At 34.7% G+C, this 23,613-nt stretch overlaps 1 protein-coding gene across 1 annotated transcript; it reads left to right on the plus strand.

Annotated features, from left to right (window-relative positions):
- The first annotated feature begins 1,498 nt into the window (after positions 1-1,498).
- Positions 1,499-3,178, plus strand: LOC131046120 (aspartic proteinase nepenthesin-2-like). Its single transcript, XM_059215732.1, has 3 exons — positions 1,499-2,893; positions 3,006-3,077; positions 3,167-3,178. Exons 1-3 carry the CDS (start codon positions 1,499-1,501, stop codon positions 3,176-3,178), a joined length of 1,479 nt encoding a protein of 492 aa, XP_059071715.1.
- The last annotated feature ends 20,435 nt before the right edge of the window (positions 3,179-23,613 follow it).

Here is a 23,613-nt window from a genome sequence, read left to right on the forward strand (position 1 = left end):
GTTAAAAACTAGCCTCTTTATAATGGTTGTATTTTCCCTTTGTTAATTGCATATATTGTATCCTTATCAAACCAGCCTCTACCTTTATCTAAACATTTGTGCCTTTTTGATATTGGTTCCTTATTTATACAAACCTATTGATAGGGTTCTTAAAAAAATTATAGTTTTACAATGTTCAAATCATACATTGTATTCATCTTTAGGACATTGACATATCATGAAGCCTTCACATGATCTAGCTATTATTATCCGATCTTATGGAAATTTTATTTTATTTCTTTACACGCATTTCCATTTTTTATAATTTCTAAAATTTATTCAATAACTCAAGTTGATAACCATGTTGGAATAACATGGTTTTCATTCTAGTAACTATCCTATTTTAAGTAGTCATTTTTCTTCCCACTTGTTTATTTCAACAACACATTTTTCCACTAAAGTAAAACATGCATTTTTTTCTTGGTTGATGTTACCTTTGTTTTGTTGGGGTCCTCTATTGGATCATACTCAAAATATCCTTACATTTCAATTAGCTAATGAATTAGATGTTCTAAACCTAGACACACTAAGAAACTTCAAATTTTTATTTTTCGTTATTTCTTCTAATCTTGAAAATAACATTTATTAATTTATAGTCTCTAACATCCATTCCATTTAGATCATTTTCCAATCCCATTATTTTGCCTCCTTCATTTTGTTCACTCACACTCTATACTCTCACACTCTTACTCTCCAATGTTCATGGCTATTTCCATCCTCTTAAAATAATTCAATTATAATTTTCATTTTGATTATGAATTCACTCTGTTGATCTGAAATTGTTTTTATTAGAGGAATACTCTCTTCATTACTCACATTCCTCACTACAACATCATTTGTCAAAATCCTATGCAAGGATTCTCTCTCTCTCTTACACATTGTTTTGGATTATTGCTAACCCTAAATTGAGAATAGTGCATTCCTTCCTGTATTTGTAGCACGGTATGATAAGAAAGTAATGGATTTGATATAGTAAACTCACAAATCAATTTGTAGCAGTACACAGGATGGAATTGGGATAAATTATCTCGCACAAATGTGCCATCAAACGCAATTACTGGCCGTCTAGAGATAAAAACAAAGTAATGCTTAATAAATAAATTACCAACTTGCATCGTCGACAAGTAAATGTACAGACTGTAAACGACTTCCTTGAATCCCCTTTCCATTCATCGTCTTGTGGGAGATTCTCATCAAAACAAAAATATATCAATGTCAAAGTACAAGAATGGTCCAAGAACCAGCCGGCTGCCATGAAAGCTGTCAAAAACCCCAAAAAATTAAAATATCTAAACACAAGAATGGCCCAAGAATCCAACAGGGAGCCAATATAGAAAACCAAATATAAGAAAGTTGTCAGAAACCGACTCATAGATAATGTAGGATACTGTTATATAAGGCGATCCCCAGTCCCCACTAAGCAGGCCTGTAACTGGAGGCTAGAAAAATTAAGTCCACAATGGCATACAAAAATGTGGTCACAATGCTTGCGGTAAATCTGTTCATGTGCTGCTTTTGTACGTTGTTTCTTGCAGAAGCTATGCGCGCAAACCACCACTTCAGAAGTGATTCAGCCTTTACAAGGCTCAAAAGAATGGAAGCCTCAATTAAAGCTCAAAGTACGGGAAGACTAGAAACCCTAGTGGGTATGGGTGTTCCTGTGGTGGGCGAGGACAGAGCATACTTCATGACAATTGGCATGGGAACGCCACCAATAAACATACGCTCACAAGTTGATACGAGCAGCGATCTAATTTGGTTTGACTGTACAGCCCTCCCCGCAGGTTCCTCTACCTTCAAATCTGTTCCCTGCCCATCTTCCTTCTGCTCTGATCTTCCCAATTCCACCTGTTCAACAAACTGTCAATTTTCTCATAATTACACAGGCGGCCGGAACATATCGGGCGAGTTATTCTCCGAGACCTTCACCATGACAAATGGAAGCGGGGCCGTGCATTCCTTTGGTGGAGTAGCGTTTGGGTGCAGCCATGACACCCAGGGACAGAGCGAGGTGGGCGCCAACGGCGTGGTGTGGAACAACGGCCTCGTGGGGAGAAACGGCGTTGTGGGGCTCGGGCGAGGGAAATTATCGCTTATCTCACAGATTGGCGAGTCTAAATTTTCCTACTGTCTTGCTGATGATTATGCGGAAGACTACGATGACATAACCTACACGCCTCTCCTTTTTGGCAGCGCAGAAGAATTGAGCGGCACAGGAGTGCAGTCGACAATGATGATAAAAAACTCAGCCAGGCCGGAGCTCAACAACTACTATTACCTCTCTATGGAAGGGATAAGTGTGGGGAATATATCTGTGAATATTCCGCAAGGAACGTTCGATATACAAGCGAATGGAAGCGGGGGATTCATCATCGACTCTGCAACACCGTACACTGTTTTACCGCATGGCGCCTTCACTGCAGTAGCATCTGTTTTGGACTCTCTTTTCGATTCTGCTTCTGGGTTCCGGAGAATTAACAATTCTCGAGATGGGTTTAGTCTATGCTATCAATCACCTTATGCCTTGGCACCTTATCTGAATATGACTTTTCACATGGGTAGGGGCGCAGACTTTGTTATTGAAGGAAGACAGAATTTCATTACATATACAGACGTTGATCCTTCTGTAGTGTGTCTGGCAGTGCTGGACATGGGGGATGCTTCTGTTGAAGGTGTGCCAGCCGTCCTTGGAAATTTTCAACAACAAAATTATCATATTCTTTACGACAATGGCAATGAGACTCTTTCGTTTGTCACCACCAATTGCAGGCGTCTTGTGAATGGCCCTTCACTCTACCCGGAATACTCACAGTCTAAAGCTCTCACCTTGGGCTGCCATGGTTTGTCGCTGGCGGTACTTTCTATTGTAATTTCTTTATTAATAGATTAATCAAACGCAATAAAATTTCCAACTTCTTGCTTCATATCAATCGTATGTTAACTGTGTTGGCGTACGTGGACTCCAGCTGGACTCCACTAATCTTCTCTGTCTCCGTATCCCTACTACTCCAACTACCGCATTCACTCCATCTTTTCGAGTCTTCTTCAACTCTTTTTGATGCATCTAGATGGTTAGGTTTTTTATGCATGCATTCTAGAATCTTCTGTTGTTTCTTGCTGTGAACAGGCTCTGTTTTAAAGAGAGCAGAATGTAATACTTTGTTTTATGAATGAATGAATGTATAATGCAGAAAGGAGTCATGGGGGCTCTATTTTGTGAAGACATTTATATAAACTATTATATAATATGTTTTTGGTAATAATATAAACTGCTTATCTGTTATTATATCACTGTGTTTCTGTTGTCTTGTGTTCTTTCTCCCCTACAAAGTGGTATCAGAACAGGGAAATCAAGGCAAAAGTTGCAGATAAAGGCAAATAGAGAAGGCAGCCAGTCTGCAAGCAATCATCTCTATGAGGTGAAGTTGTTGAAGGTAATATTGATGTGTGGAGAAGACACAGAGGTAACAAAGAACTTGTTGAAGTTGACAGTTAACATAGCTACCAGATTAAAGCTACTAGATACATATTGTTGCTGATAAAGAAAGAGAGAAGCTACCATTATTCAGAAGTGCAAACTAGTGAGGAAAGTCAAAGTTTTTAATTAAGGTAGAAGGGGCTCCTGCAGAAACAAACAGAGAACCCTGCAAAGGCAAAGTTTTATTCTGAAAAAAATTATGACAAGAACAAGTGGAAGTATTTCACAACCACAGATTCCAATTTTTAATGGCAAAAATTATGACTATTGGAGTATTAAAATGAAAACTTTATTTTGCTCCAAGGGTATTTGGAACTTTGTTGAAAATGGGTTCCCTAAACCACCAAATCAACAGGCATATCAAGCACTTTCACAAGTTGAGAAAGATTTGCTAGAGGAAAACAAGAAGAAAGATGCAAAGGCACTATTTTTCATTCAACAAGCAATGGAGGAATCAATCTTTCCAAAGGTTGGTTCTACCACAAGATCAAAGCAAGCATGGGACAGTTTGCAAACAGCATACCAAGGCACAGGCAAGGTAATAATGGCAAAATTACAAATACTTAGAAGGGATTTTGAAAATCTGCAAATGATGGACTCAGATTCAATAGATTCATTTTTCACTCATGCAATGTCAACAGTAAATCAGCTAAGGTCCTATGGAGACACTATTGAAGATCAAAAAATTGTAGAGAAAATACTTAGAAGTCTGCCTACCAAGTTTGATGCAATTGTAATAGCCATTCAAGAGGCCAAAGATCTTGCTCAACTATTAGTAGATGAATTAATGGGGTCACTCTTAGTGCATGAGCAAAGAATAAATCGATTAGGGACATCATCATTGGAAAATGCATTCAAGAGTCAACTTTCTTTTGGCAAAATAAGGGGGAGATCAAATCACAACAGAGGTAGAGGGTGTTTTACACCAAGGGGAGGAAGAGAAAATACACAATTTGAAAGTAGAAGACCAGCTTCGAGCCCACATGCCCATTCTACACCAACAAGAGGAAGGGGGAGCAACCATTCTCATAGCCATCATCAAGGAGAAAGGTATGATAAATCAAACATCCAATGTTATTATTGCAATAAATTTGGGCATTTTGCATCAAGAAGTAGAAAAAAACAATATGATAGGAACAAGCAAAAGGCACATTTTACAAATGAAAATTAGACAAACACTAATGAGCAAGACACCATATTGATAACATGCAATGTAGCACAAGAGAGTTCCAAAGAAGTATGGTTCCTAGATAGAGGTTTTAGTAATCATATGAGTTGTAATAAGGAGATGTTTGCAATAATGGATGACTCAGTAAAATCAGAAGTAAAATTAGGAAATGATCAACGAGTTTTAGTCATGGGCAAAGGGTCAATTAATATAAGATCTGAGCAAGGTGAAGAAAAGCATATTTCTGATGTATACTATGTTCTTGGATTGCAACACCACCTCATAAGCATTGGACAACTAGTGCAAAAAGGATATAGAATATACTTTGAAAATGGTGAATGTGTGATTCTAGACAAGAAACCAAGCAATGGGCTGATTGCAAAAGTAGAAATGACAAAAAACAGGATGTTTCCATTAAGAATTCAAAGTGAACTATTTGTAGAGACACAAGGATTGCAAAAGGTTGCTGAATTAGCTTTCAAACCCTCATATAAAAATGAAACTTGGTTATGGCACTTAAGGCTTGGGCATTTAAACTTCAAAGGGTTACAGCCGTTATACAAGAAGAAAATGGTATATGGGCTACCACCAATAGAGCTACTTAAGACCACATGTGAGAGTTGCATATTGGCAAAGCAACATAGAAAATAATTTCTAGCTGGCGAGTCTTATAGGGCAAAACATCCACTTGAGATATTACATTTAGATCTTTGTGGACCTATGCAAACACCTTCCATAAGTGGAAAGCTTTATTTCTTGACATTTATTGATGATTTTAGCAGAAAAGTATGGATTTATTTCTTGAAATATAAATCAGATGTATTTGCTATTTTTAAGGAGTTCAAGACAAAAGTTGAGAAATAAACTGGATACTATATTAAAACATTGAGAACTAATCAAGGTGGAGAGTACATATCAATTGATTTTTCAGAATTTTTGCAAAGAAAATGGCATAAATAAACAATTTACAGCAAGGTATACTCCTCAACAAAATGGAGTAGCTAAGAGAAAGAATAGAACAATTATGGAAATAGCACGAAGTATGATAAAAGAAAAACATCTACCAAATGAGTGTCGGGTGAAAGCGGTTGCATGCTCGGTATACATATTAAATAGGTGTCCAACAAAAGCAGTGATAAATAAAACACTAGAAGAAGCCTGGAGCAAAAGGAAGCATAACATATCACATTTAAGAGTTTTTGGTTGTGTGGCATACTCCTTGATACCTCAAGAGTTGAGAAATAAACTAGATGATAGAGGAGAGAAGTGCATATTTGTGGGATATAGTGAAAAATCCAAGGCGTATAAGTTGTACAATCCTATCACAAAGAAGCTGATTATAAGTTGTGATGTTGAGTTTGTTGAAGATGAAGCATGGGATGGTAGCATAGACAAAACAACTATAGTTGCAGCTAGTGTTCCACAAGAGAATGAAGAGAATGAAACTCAAGTTGAGAATCCTACTATACAAGCAAATGTACCTACAACACCTTCTAGAGCACCTAGCACTCCAAATGCTACAACACCAGCAAGTAATAACAACAGTGAATCTTCTAATCCAACCCTTGCATCACTAAGATCAATATCCATAAACACTTCAAAGAAGACACGTAGTCTAAGGGAGATTTATGATGAAATCCAAGAGGTTGAAAATGATGATATATGCACTAATTTTGCATTCCTGATACAAGCTGATCCAATTTGCTTTGAAAATGCTATTAAAGATGACAAATGGATTGCAGCCATGGATGAAGAAATCCAATTCACTAAAAATAATCAAACTTGGGATCTAGTTGAGCTTCCTAAAGACAATGATGTGATTGGAGCTAAGTGGGTTTACAAAACAAAGTATAATGCTGATGGAAAAGTAGAGAAACATAGGGCACAACTAGTGGCTAAAGGCTTTGCACAACAACCAGGTATAGACTACAATGAAACATTTGCACCCATGGCAAGATTGGATACAATAAGAATGATTTTATCTGTAGCAGCTCAAAACAAATGGAAAGTTTTCCAAATGGACGTTAAATCAGCATTCTTGAATGGTATTTTAGAAGAAGAAGTGTATGTAAATCAGCCACCTGGTTATGAAATTCTAGGATGAGAACATAAGGTATACAAACTGAAAAGGGCCCTATATGGTTTGAAGCAAGCTCCTAGAGCTTGGTACAACAGGATAGATTCTTATTTTGTGAACAATGGTTTTGGCAAGTGTGGCAATGAACCAACTTTGTATGTCAAAGTGAATGATAAAAAGGAAATTTTGATAGTTTGTTTGTATGTAGATGATTTGATATTCATAGGTAATATGTCCATTGACTCATTCAAGGCAACCATGAAAAAGGAATTTGATATGACTGATTTGGGGCTCATGAGATACTTTCTTGGCATGGAGGTAAGTCAAAATGATCAAGGCATCTTCATATGTCAAAGCAAGTATGCTATTGATTTGATGAAGAGATTTAAGATGACAAATGTGAATCCAACACCTACACCCATTGCTTTGGGTTTAAAACTTAGTAAGGATGACAAAATTCCTAGTGTAGATGCAACTTTATTCAAAAGATTAGTTGGTAGCCTCATGTATCTAACTGCCACAAGATCGGATATTATGTATGGGGTTAGTCTTATTTCTAGATTCATGGATAAACCAAAAGAATCACATTGGAAAACTAGGAAAAGAATTTTAAGGTATATTGCTAGAACAAAGAGTTTTGGGATTTTATATACATCTTCAGATGACTACAAACTGATTGGATATATAGATAGTGATTGGGGATGTAGCATAGATGATAGAAAAAGAACTTCTAGGTATATCTTTCATCTTGGTTCTGGTGCTATCTCTTGGGCATCAAAGAAACAACCAATTGTTACCCTCTCATCAGCTAAAGCAGAATATGTTGCAGCCACATCAGTAGCTTGCCAAGCAGTATGGATGAGGAGAGTACTTTCAGATTTGCGGCATCAACAAGAAGAACCTATGAAAATCTATTGTGATAACAATTCAGCAATTGCTTTATCTAAAAATCATGTCTTTCATAAACAGAGCAAGTATATTGATACAAGATATCATTTTATTTGAGAATTGGTGAACAATGGTGACATATATCTTCAGTTTTGCAGGTCCAATGAACAACTAGCAGACATTTTCACAAAGTCACTTGCAAATAATGTTTTTGAACACCTCCGAGAAGGAATTGGTATTGTAGACATATATGGCAGTGAAGATTAAGGGGGAGTGTTGGTGTACATGGACTCCAGCTAGACTCCACTAATCTTCTCTGCCTCTGTATCCTAACTACTCCAACTACCACATTCACTCCACCTTCTCGAGTCTTCTTCAACTCTTTTTGATGCATCTAGATGGTTAGGTTTTTTATGCACGCATTCTAGAATCTTCTATTGTTTTTTGCTGTGAACAGGCTCTATTTTAAAGAGACCAAAATGTAATACTTCATTTTATGAATGAATGAATGTATAATGCAAAAAGGAGTCATTGGCAGCTCTATTTTGTGAAGACATTTATATAAACTGTTATATAATATGTTTTTGGTATAATATAAACTGCTTATCTGTTATTATATCATTGTGTTTCTATTGTCTTGTGTTCTTTCTCCCCTACAAACTGAAAGTTGCAATCGCTCCATACTGTTGAATGGTTAAGTTGGATATATAAAGAACATTTATAGATGAAGATATTAGTGAATAAATTATTTGATATAGTACATATAAATGATGAGACGACTAATTATTCATATTTATAATTGTTTTTTATTGTTGTGTAATTTAAAATAGGTTGAAAACATTTTTAACAATTTTTATTATGAACATTTCAATCAAAGATATAAGTTAATATAAGTTAATAAATTGTTCGATATAGTATTAATATTTTATATTTATAATTTTTCTTATTATTATTATGTAGTTTGAAATAGATTGAAAATATCTATTTGTTTATATTTGATAATAACTAAATTTTGGTTAATTTTGATCAGCAATTTTAATTGTAATAATTGTGATGTTGAATCATATTGAACTTCTCATGAAATTCTATTTGATTGTTGAGCAGTTCAAACTTATCCAAATTGAAAGGAATAATTCACCCTCTATATAATAGAAGCATTAATAAATAAAATCTTAAGATTTGTTCTTTTAAAAATTTACTAATCATGAACAATAGTGATGAGGGGTTATAATTTTTAGTAGCATTGTTCACATGACATGGTGCTTTCCTCAAAATCATTCCTACAATCTCATGTATTTAGAATTTTGACATTGACAATAGAAAAAAATGGTGCATTGTCTCTAACAACTTTTTGTTTGTTTTCAAAAAAAGAATGACCAATATAGCAAAAGATAATCATTAACTTACAACAATAGATGCAAATGCCAGTTTAGTTATGCTAGTTACATATCAATACTTTTACCTCTATACATATGAAATGCACCATTTTTTATAAAAAATTATATAGAATAATAAGTTTAACTTGTAATAAAAATGCTAATTGCAACTTCAAAGCCGAAACTTTTTTAAGAAAATACAACTTTATATCACACTCTAATCTAATTAGAAATCCATATGATAATAGCAGCAACATTGATTTAATTTAAGTGTAAGATGGGGAAAATGATGACAACATTGATATTCAAGCTAGAAAATAAATTTATAAAATTAAGACTAAGTGAATTCACAAGAAAACTATAATGGATGGTGCAATATGACCATTCGTAAGGCACTTCGAATGATTTATTGATTCTCTCAAAAATAGGTAAAACATTATTAATGTATGATATTGCATTAAAAGTGATTACACCTAATATGATGGATGCAACCTTTTGAAATGTTAGAACAACACCTTATATGACTATTATAACATTCTAATAATTGGTATAATAGCACATATGTCTAATGTAGTATTCCAAAATACTAAAATAACACTTTGTGTAACTAGTATAGCTTTATAATGATTGGAACAACACCGTGTATGACTAATTGAATATTAAGGATGATTAGTGGTGGTTGGGAATGATGTAAACTAGTGACTATATAATTTAATCTTAGGGTTTGGATTTACCAATTTTACTCCTCCAAATATAGTTCTTAGCTACAATTGATTAGAAATATAGTAAACAATTCATGTCCATAAGTTATTAATGCACATCAACTCTCCAAAGTCTTTTAAACCAATGCAACAACCATTATATACAATGAGAAACATTTTAGTGACTCTATAATATATTTTCAAATACTTTATTAATCGATGAAATATTTAATAAATTATTATAGTGATGATAGTGATTGACAAAAATGAGAACAATTTTAATCATGAGGTTTTGAAGGTCTATCTCCCAAAAATCTATTCCAAAATGGTCAAATATAGGTGTTGGGCACACTACTCTAGGTGTTTCCATCTATTAAAAGGTCATCACAACCTTTGACCGTCTACTCTATGCTTTTACCACTTTTGGTATTAGATCTAAACCCAAACACAAAAAAAAATGGGAAGAAGGTTTATGTTATATAGTGGCTTCCATAATTCAAAGCCCATGTTAGTGCTCCCACCTCGATAATATGTATCATCATGAAAAAGAGTGTAGACCCTAAGGAGGATAGAGGAAAAGTAGTAATGAAAAATTAGAATGAAATGATTAAACCTTAAGAATGAAACCCCCTGATGGTGTTTAGCTTCCTTGTAGTGATGTAATGTAATGATATTTATGAAAGTACTTCAAATATTTTTTTATTAAGGTAAGGTGGATTTTTTACAACGCTCAAACCCTTGAACAGAAAAGGAGGTTACAAATAGGTTAACTAATAACAACAAAACAAAAAATGCAGACCAAAATATTAGTAGAACCAACGTGTAGGAAAAAAATCTTGCAGTGGGAGTAGACTACTAGCCACATCTAGAGAAATAATTGAAAATCTAATTTGGAGCCCAAATTCACCCCAAAGGACCCAAATTGTCTAAGAAGGGCTATTATCATGAGCCAAAAATTTAGGAGTAGAGGAGGAGACACCATTAGAATAAACTACATAGAATTCACCCAATCGAGAATTACGTCTAAAGGGAGAGACTAAGTATCTAGGATAACTAAGGGAAGAGGAGAGCTATCGAAGCCACATTTAAATGATGTAGCAAAAGAGTAAATAACATATCGGAAATCCATGTGATTTGAAGTAGTAGAGGAAAGAGGCACTGAATAATAGAACTATTTGAATCAAAATTTGGTTCATTAGGGAAAAGCTTGAGATAGATTAGACCAAGAAAGGGAAGGACTTAGACAAGAGCCATGAGGACAAATCAAGACTAAATGTCTAGTAGCAAAATAGCATCTATAATAACAATGAGCACCCTCGTAATGTATTATCTGAGTTTGACGATGTTCAGTTGCGTAATATACAATCTCACCTAGTAAAGCCTTCAACATATCCATATCAACATGGATTTTATACTAGGTGAAAGAAAGAATCTATGAAATTGTTGAATCTGGAAAGAGAGAAAAGAATGATATGGTTGATCTGTGGGTTATAGTATATATTTTATGCTTATAATTAATCATGTATTCAGTCCTCCTTCATGCAAATTTTATATGTTATCTTTGTGCATCTGATATAAAATGATTTTTATAATATGTGAGTAATGAAATGTTTTGTGAGTGCATCTTCTTGATGTTTGTTCACATTTTAATTTTTAAAATCCAGTTGAATGATTTTCTATTCCATAATTCTTCCGTACGAAATGGATCTTTGTATTCATTTTTTATTTCTTCCTGGAGTTTGGCTATCTTGCTTGCTTTATAGTTAAGTCCATACTCTTCAAATCTCAAATCTTATCATATGAGAGAGTTGACATACAAGAAGATTGTTAATTCAATAGCAGTCTTTATAATTGTTTTGGAACATTTGCCTATGTCTATTGAATGATTCACCTTAATTATAAAAGGAAAATTTGTAATAACAAACATCATTGATCATAAATATTTTAAAGACCTCTTTACACAGTAGTTCAGAAAAATTCCATCTTATTGTGCAAACGAGAGGAAGAGAGTATGGTTAGCCAAGTTAGATCAAAATGTTTGTAATTATTGATGAATTTAATCTCTTTTATAGGGTTAATGGGAGAGCTGCAAAATAAAGAAGCAGCAGCGGTAACAAGACATGGCACCCTAAGATAGGGATGGGAGCTTTGGACTGTAGGTACGAGGGGTAAGACGACATATACAGTGACCTGCAGCGGGTGAAAGTAAAGGAGCCTCTGGTTAGCGTTGTCATACAGAATATGTATGGAAACCTCCAAGGACGACCAGCACACCTGCAACTGAAGCCTCATCCATATCTAACATTGCCAGACACAGTATTATTTTTTCGTCAAACGGGCCAGATTTTATAGATTTAACGAAATTACGTTTACCTTCGATAACATAATCTGCACCGGCCATATGAAAAGTCATATTTAGATGAGGGACATAACTATAGCAAAGTGATGAATAGCATAGACTTCAACCATCTCAAGAATCATTAGATCTGGGTAATCCCAGGACAGAATCCAAAACAGATGCCACTGCCGCAAAGGCGGTGTGCAGCAACACAGTGTAGGGTGTTCCAGAGTCGATGATGAATCCACCGCTTCCGTTCACTTGTATATCGAACGTCCCTCACGGAATATTCAGAGACACGTTCCCCACGCTTATTCCTTCCACGGAGAGATGATAATAGCTGTTGAGATCTGCCATGACTGTGTTGTTTATCATCATCGTTGACTGCACTTCTATGGCGTTCAACAGGGGGCCTCATTCCTTTCCAAATGGGGGCCTCTGAGCATTTTTTTTGCGCAGAGCAAACTGTAAAAACAACATATGGTTAGATTCACCACCAGTAATGCGATCTTATTATTGTATGTCATTGATCAAGATTTCGAGATTCCCTTAATTTCTACTACAGGTAGGTTTAATGGCGATTGTTATTTATAAGGATTATTCTGTATGTTAATGGGATTGTTTAATTAATTGGCGCCTGCTGATTATTTTACCATTCTTTGTTTCATCTCTCCTACAGAAGGAGATGACGACAAGATTGATGGGATTATAGAATGAAAAAGGGCATCTTATTTTTCACCAAACAACTTCGGAGTTTTCCAATTGTTGCATCGATGGCGACAACGGGAAGGCAAAGAGTTGAAAGAGTCGATAATATTTCTAATTTCAATTTTGGCTATGGTAAATTTGACGTATTTCTTCGTCCTATCTATTATTGCAAATATAGACAGATCATTAGGAATATAGTTTTTTCCATATAGTTTATGGAAAATGTTCATAGTTAAATATCAAATAATCGAAAGTCAAAATTAATACAACTACAAATAAAAGAATGTTTGTTTTATTTAATATAGTAATTTCTTTCTTAAAGATAATTATGATAGTCATCTTCAAAATATATCTATATCTATATCATGGTAATTTTTTAATTTCAAAACATATCTATATTTATATCATGATAATAATGACATTGTTCATCAAAATGATGCTCTCTATATAAAGAAGGTATACAAAAAATTATTAAATATGACATAATAGAAAGTCAAAATTAATACAAAGAAAATACATAAGATATCCAACATAGTGATAAATATTTTAAACAATCTTTGTAGATACTATCTTCAAGAACTAATTATATTAATAATAGATAATACAGTAGCATTTTAAATAAATTAAAGGTCGAATGAGAAAGGAAAATTTTGCATAGATAAAAATAGTCTCTACAGTCTTACTTTGGTTAGATGTATGGTTTGTAACTACAAATGAATGTTGGTTTAAGTTACAACAGTATATCAATTAGCCATTCAGTGATAAAAACAAAGGAGTGCTTAATAAACAAAACTCGTATTTGTATCCTCGACAAGTACAGTCTGTATAAACAAAAAATATATATAATAGTTTGTTTTTCTGGATTCGATTGTGTGTGTTATTTTTCCATCAACATTTCGAATCACACTCCGTGATTCATCATCTTTGGAATTCTTCTCATCCTGATGATGAATCACGGAGTGTGATTCGAAACGTTGATGGAAAAATAACACACACAATCGAACCCAGAAAAACAAACTATTATACAATATGAATTGTGGAAATCTCATAGCTTTAAAAAATATATATTTCAAAACACAAGAATGGTCCAAAAATCAGCAGGCCGCCAAGAAAGCTGTCAAAAACAGAACAAAACATATGGTCCAAGAATCAGCAGGCTGTCGATATAGAGAAGTAAATATAAGAAAGTTGTCAGAAGCCGACTAACAGATTAAGAAGTACTATTATAAAATGTGATCCCCACTCCCTAGTAAGCAACCCTGTATTTGGTAGACATTAGGCCATTTGGAGAGAATGGCATACAAAAATGTGGTCACATTGCCGACGGTGAATCTGTTCATCTGCTGCTTTCGTACGTTGTTTCTTGCAGAAGCAATACGCACAAACCACCAGTTAATAAGTGATTCGGCCTTTACCAGGCTCAAAAGAATGGAAGCCTTAATTAAAGCTCAAAGTACAGGAAGATTGGAAACCCTAATGGGTGTGGGTGTTCCTGTGCTTGGTGAAGACAGAGCATATTTCATGACAATCAGCATGGGAACGCAATAAACATTTTCTCACAAGTTGACATAGACAGCGATCTAATTTGGCCGGATTCTCAGTACCAGAGGATTAACATCTATCGAGATGGTTTTAGTCTATCCTATCAAGCACCTTATAGCTATGTACCTGATGTGACTACGACTTTTCTTGTGGGTGTAGACACAGAATATGTTATTGAAAGTAAACGTAATTTCATTACATATATAGAAGAAATGTGTCTTGCAATGTTTGATATTGAGGATGCTGCTGTTAAAGGTGTGCCAGTTGTCCTTGGTAATTTCTAATAAAAAATTTAGCATATCCTATACGACAACAGCAACGAGAGGCATCTTTATAATGCACACTCACTCTACCGCGAATACACAGAGTCTAAAGTTCACACCTTGAGCTGCCATGGTTTGCTGCTCGTGATACTTTCAATTTTAATTTCCTTATTAATGTTATAATGGATGGGATTAAACAAAATAAAATTTGTAGCTTGTTTCTTGATCTCAATCTTTTGTTCGGTTTAATCAAAACTAGGAATTGTCCATAAGGTTGAATGGGAATGACAATGTTGACAAATGATGCTTGAGTACCACCACCGTCCCACTTAGTTTAATTGTCATATGCATCACCATGTAAATCATCTTGATTTGACATGCGCAGTTCTACATGTTTTCACAGTCCATTTGCATTTTGTTTATCTTTTAATAGGTTTTGTTTTCCATTATAATCTACTCACTAGTACATTTAGGCCTAATTTCTGACGGCTAATTGTCGGATTTGCGATGATCAAACGTCGGGCTTCCCACAAACTTTACCATCGAAAAGTCGTTGTCATGCTTTCCGATGATGCCATTTGCATCGGTCGTCCGACGTTGTTATGAATTCCCCCAACGGTGGCTATATTAGTGGATTTCCGTCGAATGTTATGATTGCTCCTCGACGACCATTTGACATGGCAGTGACGTCGGATATACAACATCCTTGTCAGACGTTTCATTAGCTATCGTCGGAATTCCGATGGCGAGAGATGATGTGGGTCAAACAGCTTTGCCATCATTGAATAAAAGCATTGAACGAGTTCTATTTTTAAAAATTGCACTAAACATTTTTAATTTATTTGATTCAGTGTTATTTGCAAAAAATGATTATCAATGATGTTTCCTTTCTCCAAGAATTGTCTAGGATCTTTCTGTCAGATAATATGTAACATCGAATGACTAAATTTTTTCTTTACAAATACTTATTTTATTTAATTATTATCTAAGCGTGAATTAAAATTTATATCTATATGGAAGCAGAACCTACAAGCTTTAGAGTCATGTGCAAGCAAATTTCCTAAAAGAAAGCAAGCAAGCATTATCTTGAATGACATGGAAACAAGCTCATCAACTGCCTACAAGAGAGAAATTGGAGAAAAGCAGAGGAAAGTGTTAAAGGGTGATAAATAGATAGAGAGTATGCAATACAAGCAAACAATGTGTGGAGTGTCTGATGTGACATCTCTAATTTATATCCGAAGGGACTAACTGGTTTTGGAGTTCCCGTGAAACCTATTGGGCCATGCTTTGGAGGTAATCAATTTGTTCATGCAAGGAGCACCTTTTTTCTATTATGAGAATGATGCTTTTGCACTGAAGGATATTTGGAAGTCAATATCCAAATTTTTTTATAGTGTGGAACCAGAGTTGGCAATCTCGAAGTATAATTGTCAGCTTTCAGAAGACCAAGAGGTTATGTACACAATCTCCGAATAGAAGGGCGATTTCAAGCATTACCTCTCCCCCCCATGACTATTTAGGAAGAACTTCCTCAAACAAAGGACTATTGGCCTCCATGGGATCAAAGAAAAAAATTGAAGCATAGACTCTAGACGAGATGGTGGTGTCCTTCGTGAAGAATTCTACACCATAATTGAAAATTCACGAGGGAAACTGCAAGATAGTGAAGAGAAATACAATCTTGAAAAGTGGGAATAATGGATCTTAGTTTGGGTGGGGCCAAGTCAGGTGGCTCCTCTAGAGGTTGACGAGATAGAAATCATATTAGGATTTGAAAAAGATCACACTCGTGGAACTTTGTGTGCGAGTGATCAATTGCGGTGTTTGGGTAATGCATTCCAAATAGATACAGTTGCATGCCATTAGGATAAAAGTATTTAATCAAGACATTACCCATTTGGAATGCAGCTGTATCGATTTGAATGCATTACCCAAACACCACAATTGATCACTCGCACACGAAGTTCCACGAGTGTGTTCTTTTTCAAATCCTAATATGATTTCTATCTCATCAACCTCGAGAGGAGCCACCTGACTTGGCCCCACCCAAACCAATATCCATTCTTCCCACTTTTCAAGATTGTATTTCTCTTCACTATCTTGCAGTTTCCCTCATGAATTTTCAATTATAGTGCAGAGTTCTTCACAAAGGAAACCACCGTATCGTCTAGAGTCATGCTTCAATTTTTTTCTTTGATCCCATGGAGGACAATAGTCCTTTGTTTGAGGAAGTGCTTCCTGAATAGTCATGGAGGGGAGAGGTAATGCTTGAAATTACCCTTCTATTGGGAGATTGTGTACATAACCTCTTGGTCTTCTGAAAGCTGAAAATTACTTCGAGTCCGCCAACTCTGGTTCCACACTATAGAAATTTTTGGATATTGACTTCCAAATATCCCTTGGTGCAAAAGCATCATTATCATAATAGAAAAAGGTGCTCCCTGCATGAACACATTGATTTCCTCCAAGCGTGGCCCAATAGGTTTCGGAAGAACTCCAAAACCAGTTAGTCTCGTCGGACATAAATTAGAGACGTCACATCAGACACTCCAAACATTGTTTGTTTGTATTGCATACTCTCTATCTATTTATCACCCTTAAACACTTTCCTCTGCCATTCTAAAATTGCTCTCTTCTTGGCAATTGATGAGCTTGTTTCCATGTCATTCAAGATAATGCCTACTTGCTTTCTTTTAAGAAATTTGCTTGCACATGACTTTTCAGCTTGTATGTTCTGCTTCTGTACAGATATAAATTTTAATTCATGCTTAGATAATAATTAAATAAAATAAGCATTTGTAATGAACAAATTTAGTCATTCGATGTTACATATTATCTAATGGAAAGATCCTAGAGAATTCTTGGAGAAAGGAAACATCATTGATAATCATTTTTTGCAAATAACACTGAATCAAATAAATTAAAAATGTTTCATGTAATTTTTAAAAGTAGAACTCACTCAATGCTTTCATGCACCGACGGCAAACCCGTCTGACCCACACCATTATGCATAATAGAACAAATCAATATAATAGGCTATTATAAAGAATATATACAAAAATATGAAAGAACATTAAATTACCATTACAAACCCATAAACCATTAAATAGTGAAAATGGATATAAATTTGTAAATGTCTCCCTATAAACACCACAACCATAACTAAAACAAAAAAAATTCTTACCCACAGAAACTAAGTGGCTGGTGAGTTCCAAGTTTACAACATCTCTCAGATGATCAAACCATTTCTTAATTTTGTTCTTTTGATTAGGCAATGGATTTAGTTGCATGTACAAGTTTTCTATTTGAAGCCTTCTGTTTCCGTATATTTGAGACATAATAAAATTCTTGTGAGTAGGAAATTGATTCAGGAGTTACGTGTGAAGAATTTGGTAAAGTAAATGATGACAATCAAACTCAAATTTTATCTGTCTTGATTAAAGACTTTTATCCTGATGGCATTAAATTAAAGTTCTTTCTCTATTTTCTGGTGATCTTTGAAGCAGAGGTTGCTTTGCATCGACCTAGGATACATTTAACTTGTGTTGTATCTACAAAAATATGTATCCTAGGATGATGCAATGCAACCTATGCTCCACTAATACCAGATAGAAGAGAAAGCACTTTAATTTAAAGTCATCAGGATAAAATGCTTTCAAGACATATATTAGGTATAAAAGGAAGCCTACCCTATCATTTGAATGGGTTTACCTACAATTCAAGTGATCTCTTAATTATTAAATCAATTCAATTCCAAGTGAATAGGAAATCAAGCATTCATCAAGAATTGAAGGAGAAATCAAGTTAATAAAGATATTTAATAGAGGAGATATTTAATAAAGATATCATCTTTTAAATTAAGAAATGGGTAGGAGACTAAGAATACAAACCTTCCATATTGCACACTTCAAGGTATATTAAAATCAATTTAAAGTGTATTCATTTAGGGACCTTTCATAAAATATTCTCAACTTACATATCATAAAAGGATCTTAAAATATTCATTGTTTATAATGATAAGAATTTGGTTGTTCCATACACCTTCCTTTACTATTTTAAATATATCATCGACCAAAATATTGTGCAGCAGTAGTATGGAGTGCATTTCATCTATTTTATGCCTAAATATTTCATCATACCACTTTCTTTTCAAAGGTGATTGATCAATTGTGGTGTTTGGGTAATGCATTCCAAAGAGATCAAGTTGCATACCATTTATTTGTCTTGATTAAAGACTTTTATCCTGATGGTATTAAATTAAAGTTCTTTCTCTATTTTCTAGTGATCTTTGGAGCAGAGGTTGCTTTTCATTAACCTGGGATACATTTAACTTGTGTTGTATCTACAGAAATATGTATCCTAGGACAATGCAATGCAACCTCTGCTCCACCAATATTAGATAGAAGAGAAAGTACTTTAATTTAAAGCCATTAGGAAAAAATGCTTTCAAGACATATATTAGGTATAAAAGGAAACCCACCCTATCATTTGAAGGGGTTTACCTACAATTCAAGTGATCTCTTAGTTATAAAATCAATTCAATTCCAAGTGAACAGGTAATCAAGAATTGAAGGAGAATTCAAGTTGGTGTAGGTGCATTTGGAAGACCAAAGGACTCAATGAAGCCATTAAAGACTTTTGAAGGTCTTAGGAGTGAAGAGCCAATCAATTATGATGTCTTAACGGGGCAGCCTTAAACAACACACACTAAGCATTGACTGCTTAGGTGTGTTGTGGGCCCATTCATTCCCTTGAAGTCCCTTCCCATCCATTTCCATTAAAAAGACAATCACCATTAGCATTTGAATTCAAATAGTGTTCCCATGTTTGACTGCATAGAAAAAAGCAAATGGCATAAGAAACTCTCATCTACCTCGCAGTTGTCATAGAATACCTCCCTGAGGAGATATTCTCACGTCCTTTCCTTCTTTATGCTGTCAATGAAATACATAAGTGTCCTCACAATGCAGACAATACAACAAATATATTTCCATTTTGATCAGTTTTATTTGCCAACGTACTCTCTACCTATGCCAAAATGGGAGCTTTGGAACAAAGTATGGGATTCCATCAAAATAGAACGTAAGGGCAATTAATATCAGATGCTTACGGTTGGAAATGCTCTGTTTGACATGTTTGGAAAATGTGGAAGTATAGACATGAAAGCGTATGAACTGTTTGGTGAGATGCATCAAAGAAACATGATCTAATGGAATGCTATGATTGCAAGATATGCACAAAATGTGTTTGAAATGGATTTAGAAACTTCCAACTAAATGTGATTAGTGAGTATAGATGTTGTAGTGCAACTGCCTAGGTACACATGCATGCAAAATGTGTAAGCTTAGATAAGGCACATGAACTGTTTGCCATAATGACTCAAAGATCACCTAATATCCAATGACGATTGGGAGAAAGAAAACATCAATTTTTTGAGAATCTTAAATATTTCTTTATTCATCACTATAAATCTATTATGAATTTAGTCTCAATATTGCAAAAATTTATTCTATTATGAATGCAATATTTAGGGATGTAATCTTTATATATTTTTTTTAATTAGGATAAGGTCCTAATAGAATCCCCAACTATTTAATCTAGAGAAAGATACCACTAAAGAAATAAATTCAATCCTCACCACTATGGTCTTGAAGGCTTTTAAGACACTTGGATTCCTATTTTGGCTCGCTTTTCCTTGATCCTATGCTAAGATAGTAAACTAGTTTGAGAGAATCTATTGGGTGGGAAATTGTGTATGGTTGCAATTATTTTCATGCATGGAAAGTGATTTAAAGTTTGGACCAATAGAGGATAAGTATTTCTTGAACCTTCGAGGACATGTGTAGAGCACTGCATGGATGTTTCTCCATTATTGAACTCTTCGAATATGTAAGTAAATTATTTTTGGTTGATGACACAGTAAGTGTGGTATTTGTCTTTTCAATATGTTGTGGACAATATTAATCAAATATAGAATTTTTTTAATGCTATAAACACTATGTTTTGGATTGAATTTAGGTAAGCAAAGAGGTAATGGAAGAATAAAAGAGGTACACAAAGGAAGAAGAGTGAAATAGGCGGTTTGGGATGGAGGTTACAAATATATATGATAATTCGTATGGATAATTTGTTGTCTATAAAGAGGCAAATAAGCTATCACAACTTCAACATGAATGAATGCCTCATCTACAGAAGCAAAAGGTACCTCTAATGGTTTCAAAATTTGTCAAAATAGTTATTATATACCAAATAATCAAGTGGAATATCCTGTAGGTAACTAATATTATCTTCAAACTATTTAATTTGATTTTCATCATATCCTTTCCATGTGCATTTCCCTTGGTTTTAGTCCATTTTTTTCTTTATTTTATTCAAAACAAAATTTATAGATGCTTCTACTTGTCTCACCATTCATTAATTGTTTGGGATTTTCATTCCATTCACCAAGGTTGGCATCTATTCTAAGACTTTGTGTCATGGCCAAGCTAAATGATTTGAGTCTAGTTTCTCCCCAATCTAGTCACCTAGTATCATGTGAAATCTGTCTCTTCCTAATTATTATTCTCTCCATCTTGTTAATGACCATTTCATTAATGAATCCTTCCTCATAATTTTGGACAAGTGAGACAATGTTAGCTCAAGAAATCTTTTCAATCCTCTTTCAAGATTCTTTCCCAAGTAATAATCTTGCAATTGGAAAATAAGTTACGCTTCTATTTTTCCAAGCTACTCTTCCTTATAATGTTTAGATTTACTCTAAAGTGCTCATTGTGACTCATGTTTACTACTCTTCCTATTAGTCTCATTCCAATATCTCCTACAAAAATATGGAATGATTACAATTATATTTTATTTGTGTCTCCTAAATATCCACAAAATTTGGAACAATAATACAATTTTTTAATAATATTTAATTGTAAAAGAAAGGATTAAAATGGAACTAAACACTCTAAATAAATTAATCAGGGTTAAAGGGATAAACTAGGATCAATTCATGAAGGCAAGATCTATTATCTCAATATTAATAGATTCATGCAAGAAAAGAAATATTAAATCTAGAGATAAAATTCTTGAAAAATTTAGCTAGCTAAAAGTGAAAGAATGCTATCAAGCTCTCATTTTTGCATAGACTGACAAAGGTTGTAGAGCAGAAATCACTATTGAACTTACCCCTATCTCATATAACCCTATGTTGGCTAAGCCACACAATAATTAGAAGATCCTAATTAAAACCTTGCATTGACCGTCATAATTTCATAGTGAGTTAAGTTAATTAAGTCCATTAGCGAGATTGCAAAAGAGTTTGGTATTGAGTTAGGTGTTGGTGGAAGCTTTAAGGAGGTACACTATCATCATAATTAATGTTAGAGAGTGTTGTGTGAAGAAGAATGGCCACGAAAGGAGTGACTGTCCTAAGTGCTTGAGACTATCACAAAAAGTGAGTATTGCAGTAGTGAATCTTCCTTTGACCTTTGTGTGTTTGGGAGGGTAAAGACCCATGGTGGTATATGTTGAGTGGTTGGGAGGGTAAAGACCCACATATCAACTATCTACTTTGACATCCTAGGATGGTGTCCACCTACTCTAAAACCTTGTGGGCACTCTCTGTCTGATACTAACATATACATAACATGTGCCTCTCATATAACCCTATGTTGGCTAGGCCCCACCATAATTAGAAGATCCTAATTACTAAAAACACTAGATTCTCCCCTAAAAAGTTGTTGAGTCATAGAAGGCCTAGCTTGATAGCCCTATAGTCTCTCATACCTAAAATATCCTTGTACCGATGATGGTCAAATGTGACTACCTTGTGGCCCCTACTATTCTCTAGTAGACCTTTGTCCCTAATATTGATACTATTGGGTTTTTCTTTGTAAATCATATAGTAAGTCTAAATTATCCTTTGAAGGATGGGGAGGCCTATGGACACTTTAGTCCTTTCGTCAAGGTTACAAACTTCTCTCATGCCTCGTGTCCTCCCATGTACCTCCTTTTACATACATGACTTTTCCATAGCAACCCTAAAGTCATTTGGATTGGCCATGTGTAGGAAAACTAAAATTTTGGGCTTTCCACCCCTAATGAAATAATTGACAAGTAACTTGTCTTGAATGTAATCTACAAACTACAAGAACTCCAAAAACTAACTCTCATGTTGAGCCACTATGAAACCTTATTATGTAAATTGTGAAACTCATCTATGTATCTCTATCAAAAATATATTGAAATAGAACACACTTTGAAGCACTCCAAAATGGTATCTAGAGAGGGTTTCCAATGTGAGTTGGTGCATTTTATCCTCCTAGTACCACAAGGTGGAAGCAAGTCCTCTAAAAAATTGCATTGAAAATTATGCCTTTAGGTTGCTCACATATAGATGCAAACCCAAAGCATAAGTCCAAGCTAATTAGTAAACAAGACTTATCCTCAACCCCATTTGTGGATATTAAAAATGTAGAGGATTGGAGATGAAGAAACTCTCGAATATGATCCTTTGGCACATGATATGTGCTTGGTATAGTCTATACCTCTTGTATTTATGCATGATGAGGCTAGGTAATGTGTATTGATCAATATTCTATCTCCTCTATATGTATTTCCCAAATTCAAGGCAAACTCCTAATAAGCTCCCAAGATGCAAGTATATGCTCCTCTACTACAAGTGGATCCTCATGGCTTGTAAGATGTGAGGTCCATACTTGGGCTACTCATCTTGGTAAAAACTCTCAAAGTGATATGACCCTTCCTTCCATTTCCTACACCCTATTTTCTAACCCACACCTCATAACCTTTACCTCACTTCCTATCATTATTACCTTCCATCTACCTTTCATATCCCCTATCTTAACCTCCTCCATTTTCCTACATCCTATCCTACACCTTAACCTCATACACACTTACTTTTAATTCACCTACCTAACCCCATTCCATCCTTCACATCCTTTTATCTCCCCCCATTCACTTTTCTACCTTCCAAACCTCTAACATATCCTAACTTACTCTTTCACCGTTACATCCTTCATCACTTA

This window comes from Cryptomeria japonica, unplaced genomic scaffold, assembly GCF_030272615.1.
Source record: "Cryptomeria japonica unplaced genomic scaffold, Sugi_1.0 HiC_scaffold_239, whole genome shotgun sequence".
Taxonomy (NCBI): Eukaryota; Viridiplantae; Streptophyta; class Pinopsida; order Cupressales; family Cupressaceae; genus Cryptomeria; species Cryptomeria japonica.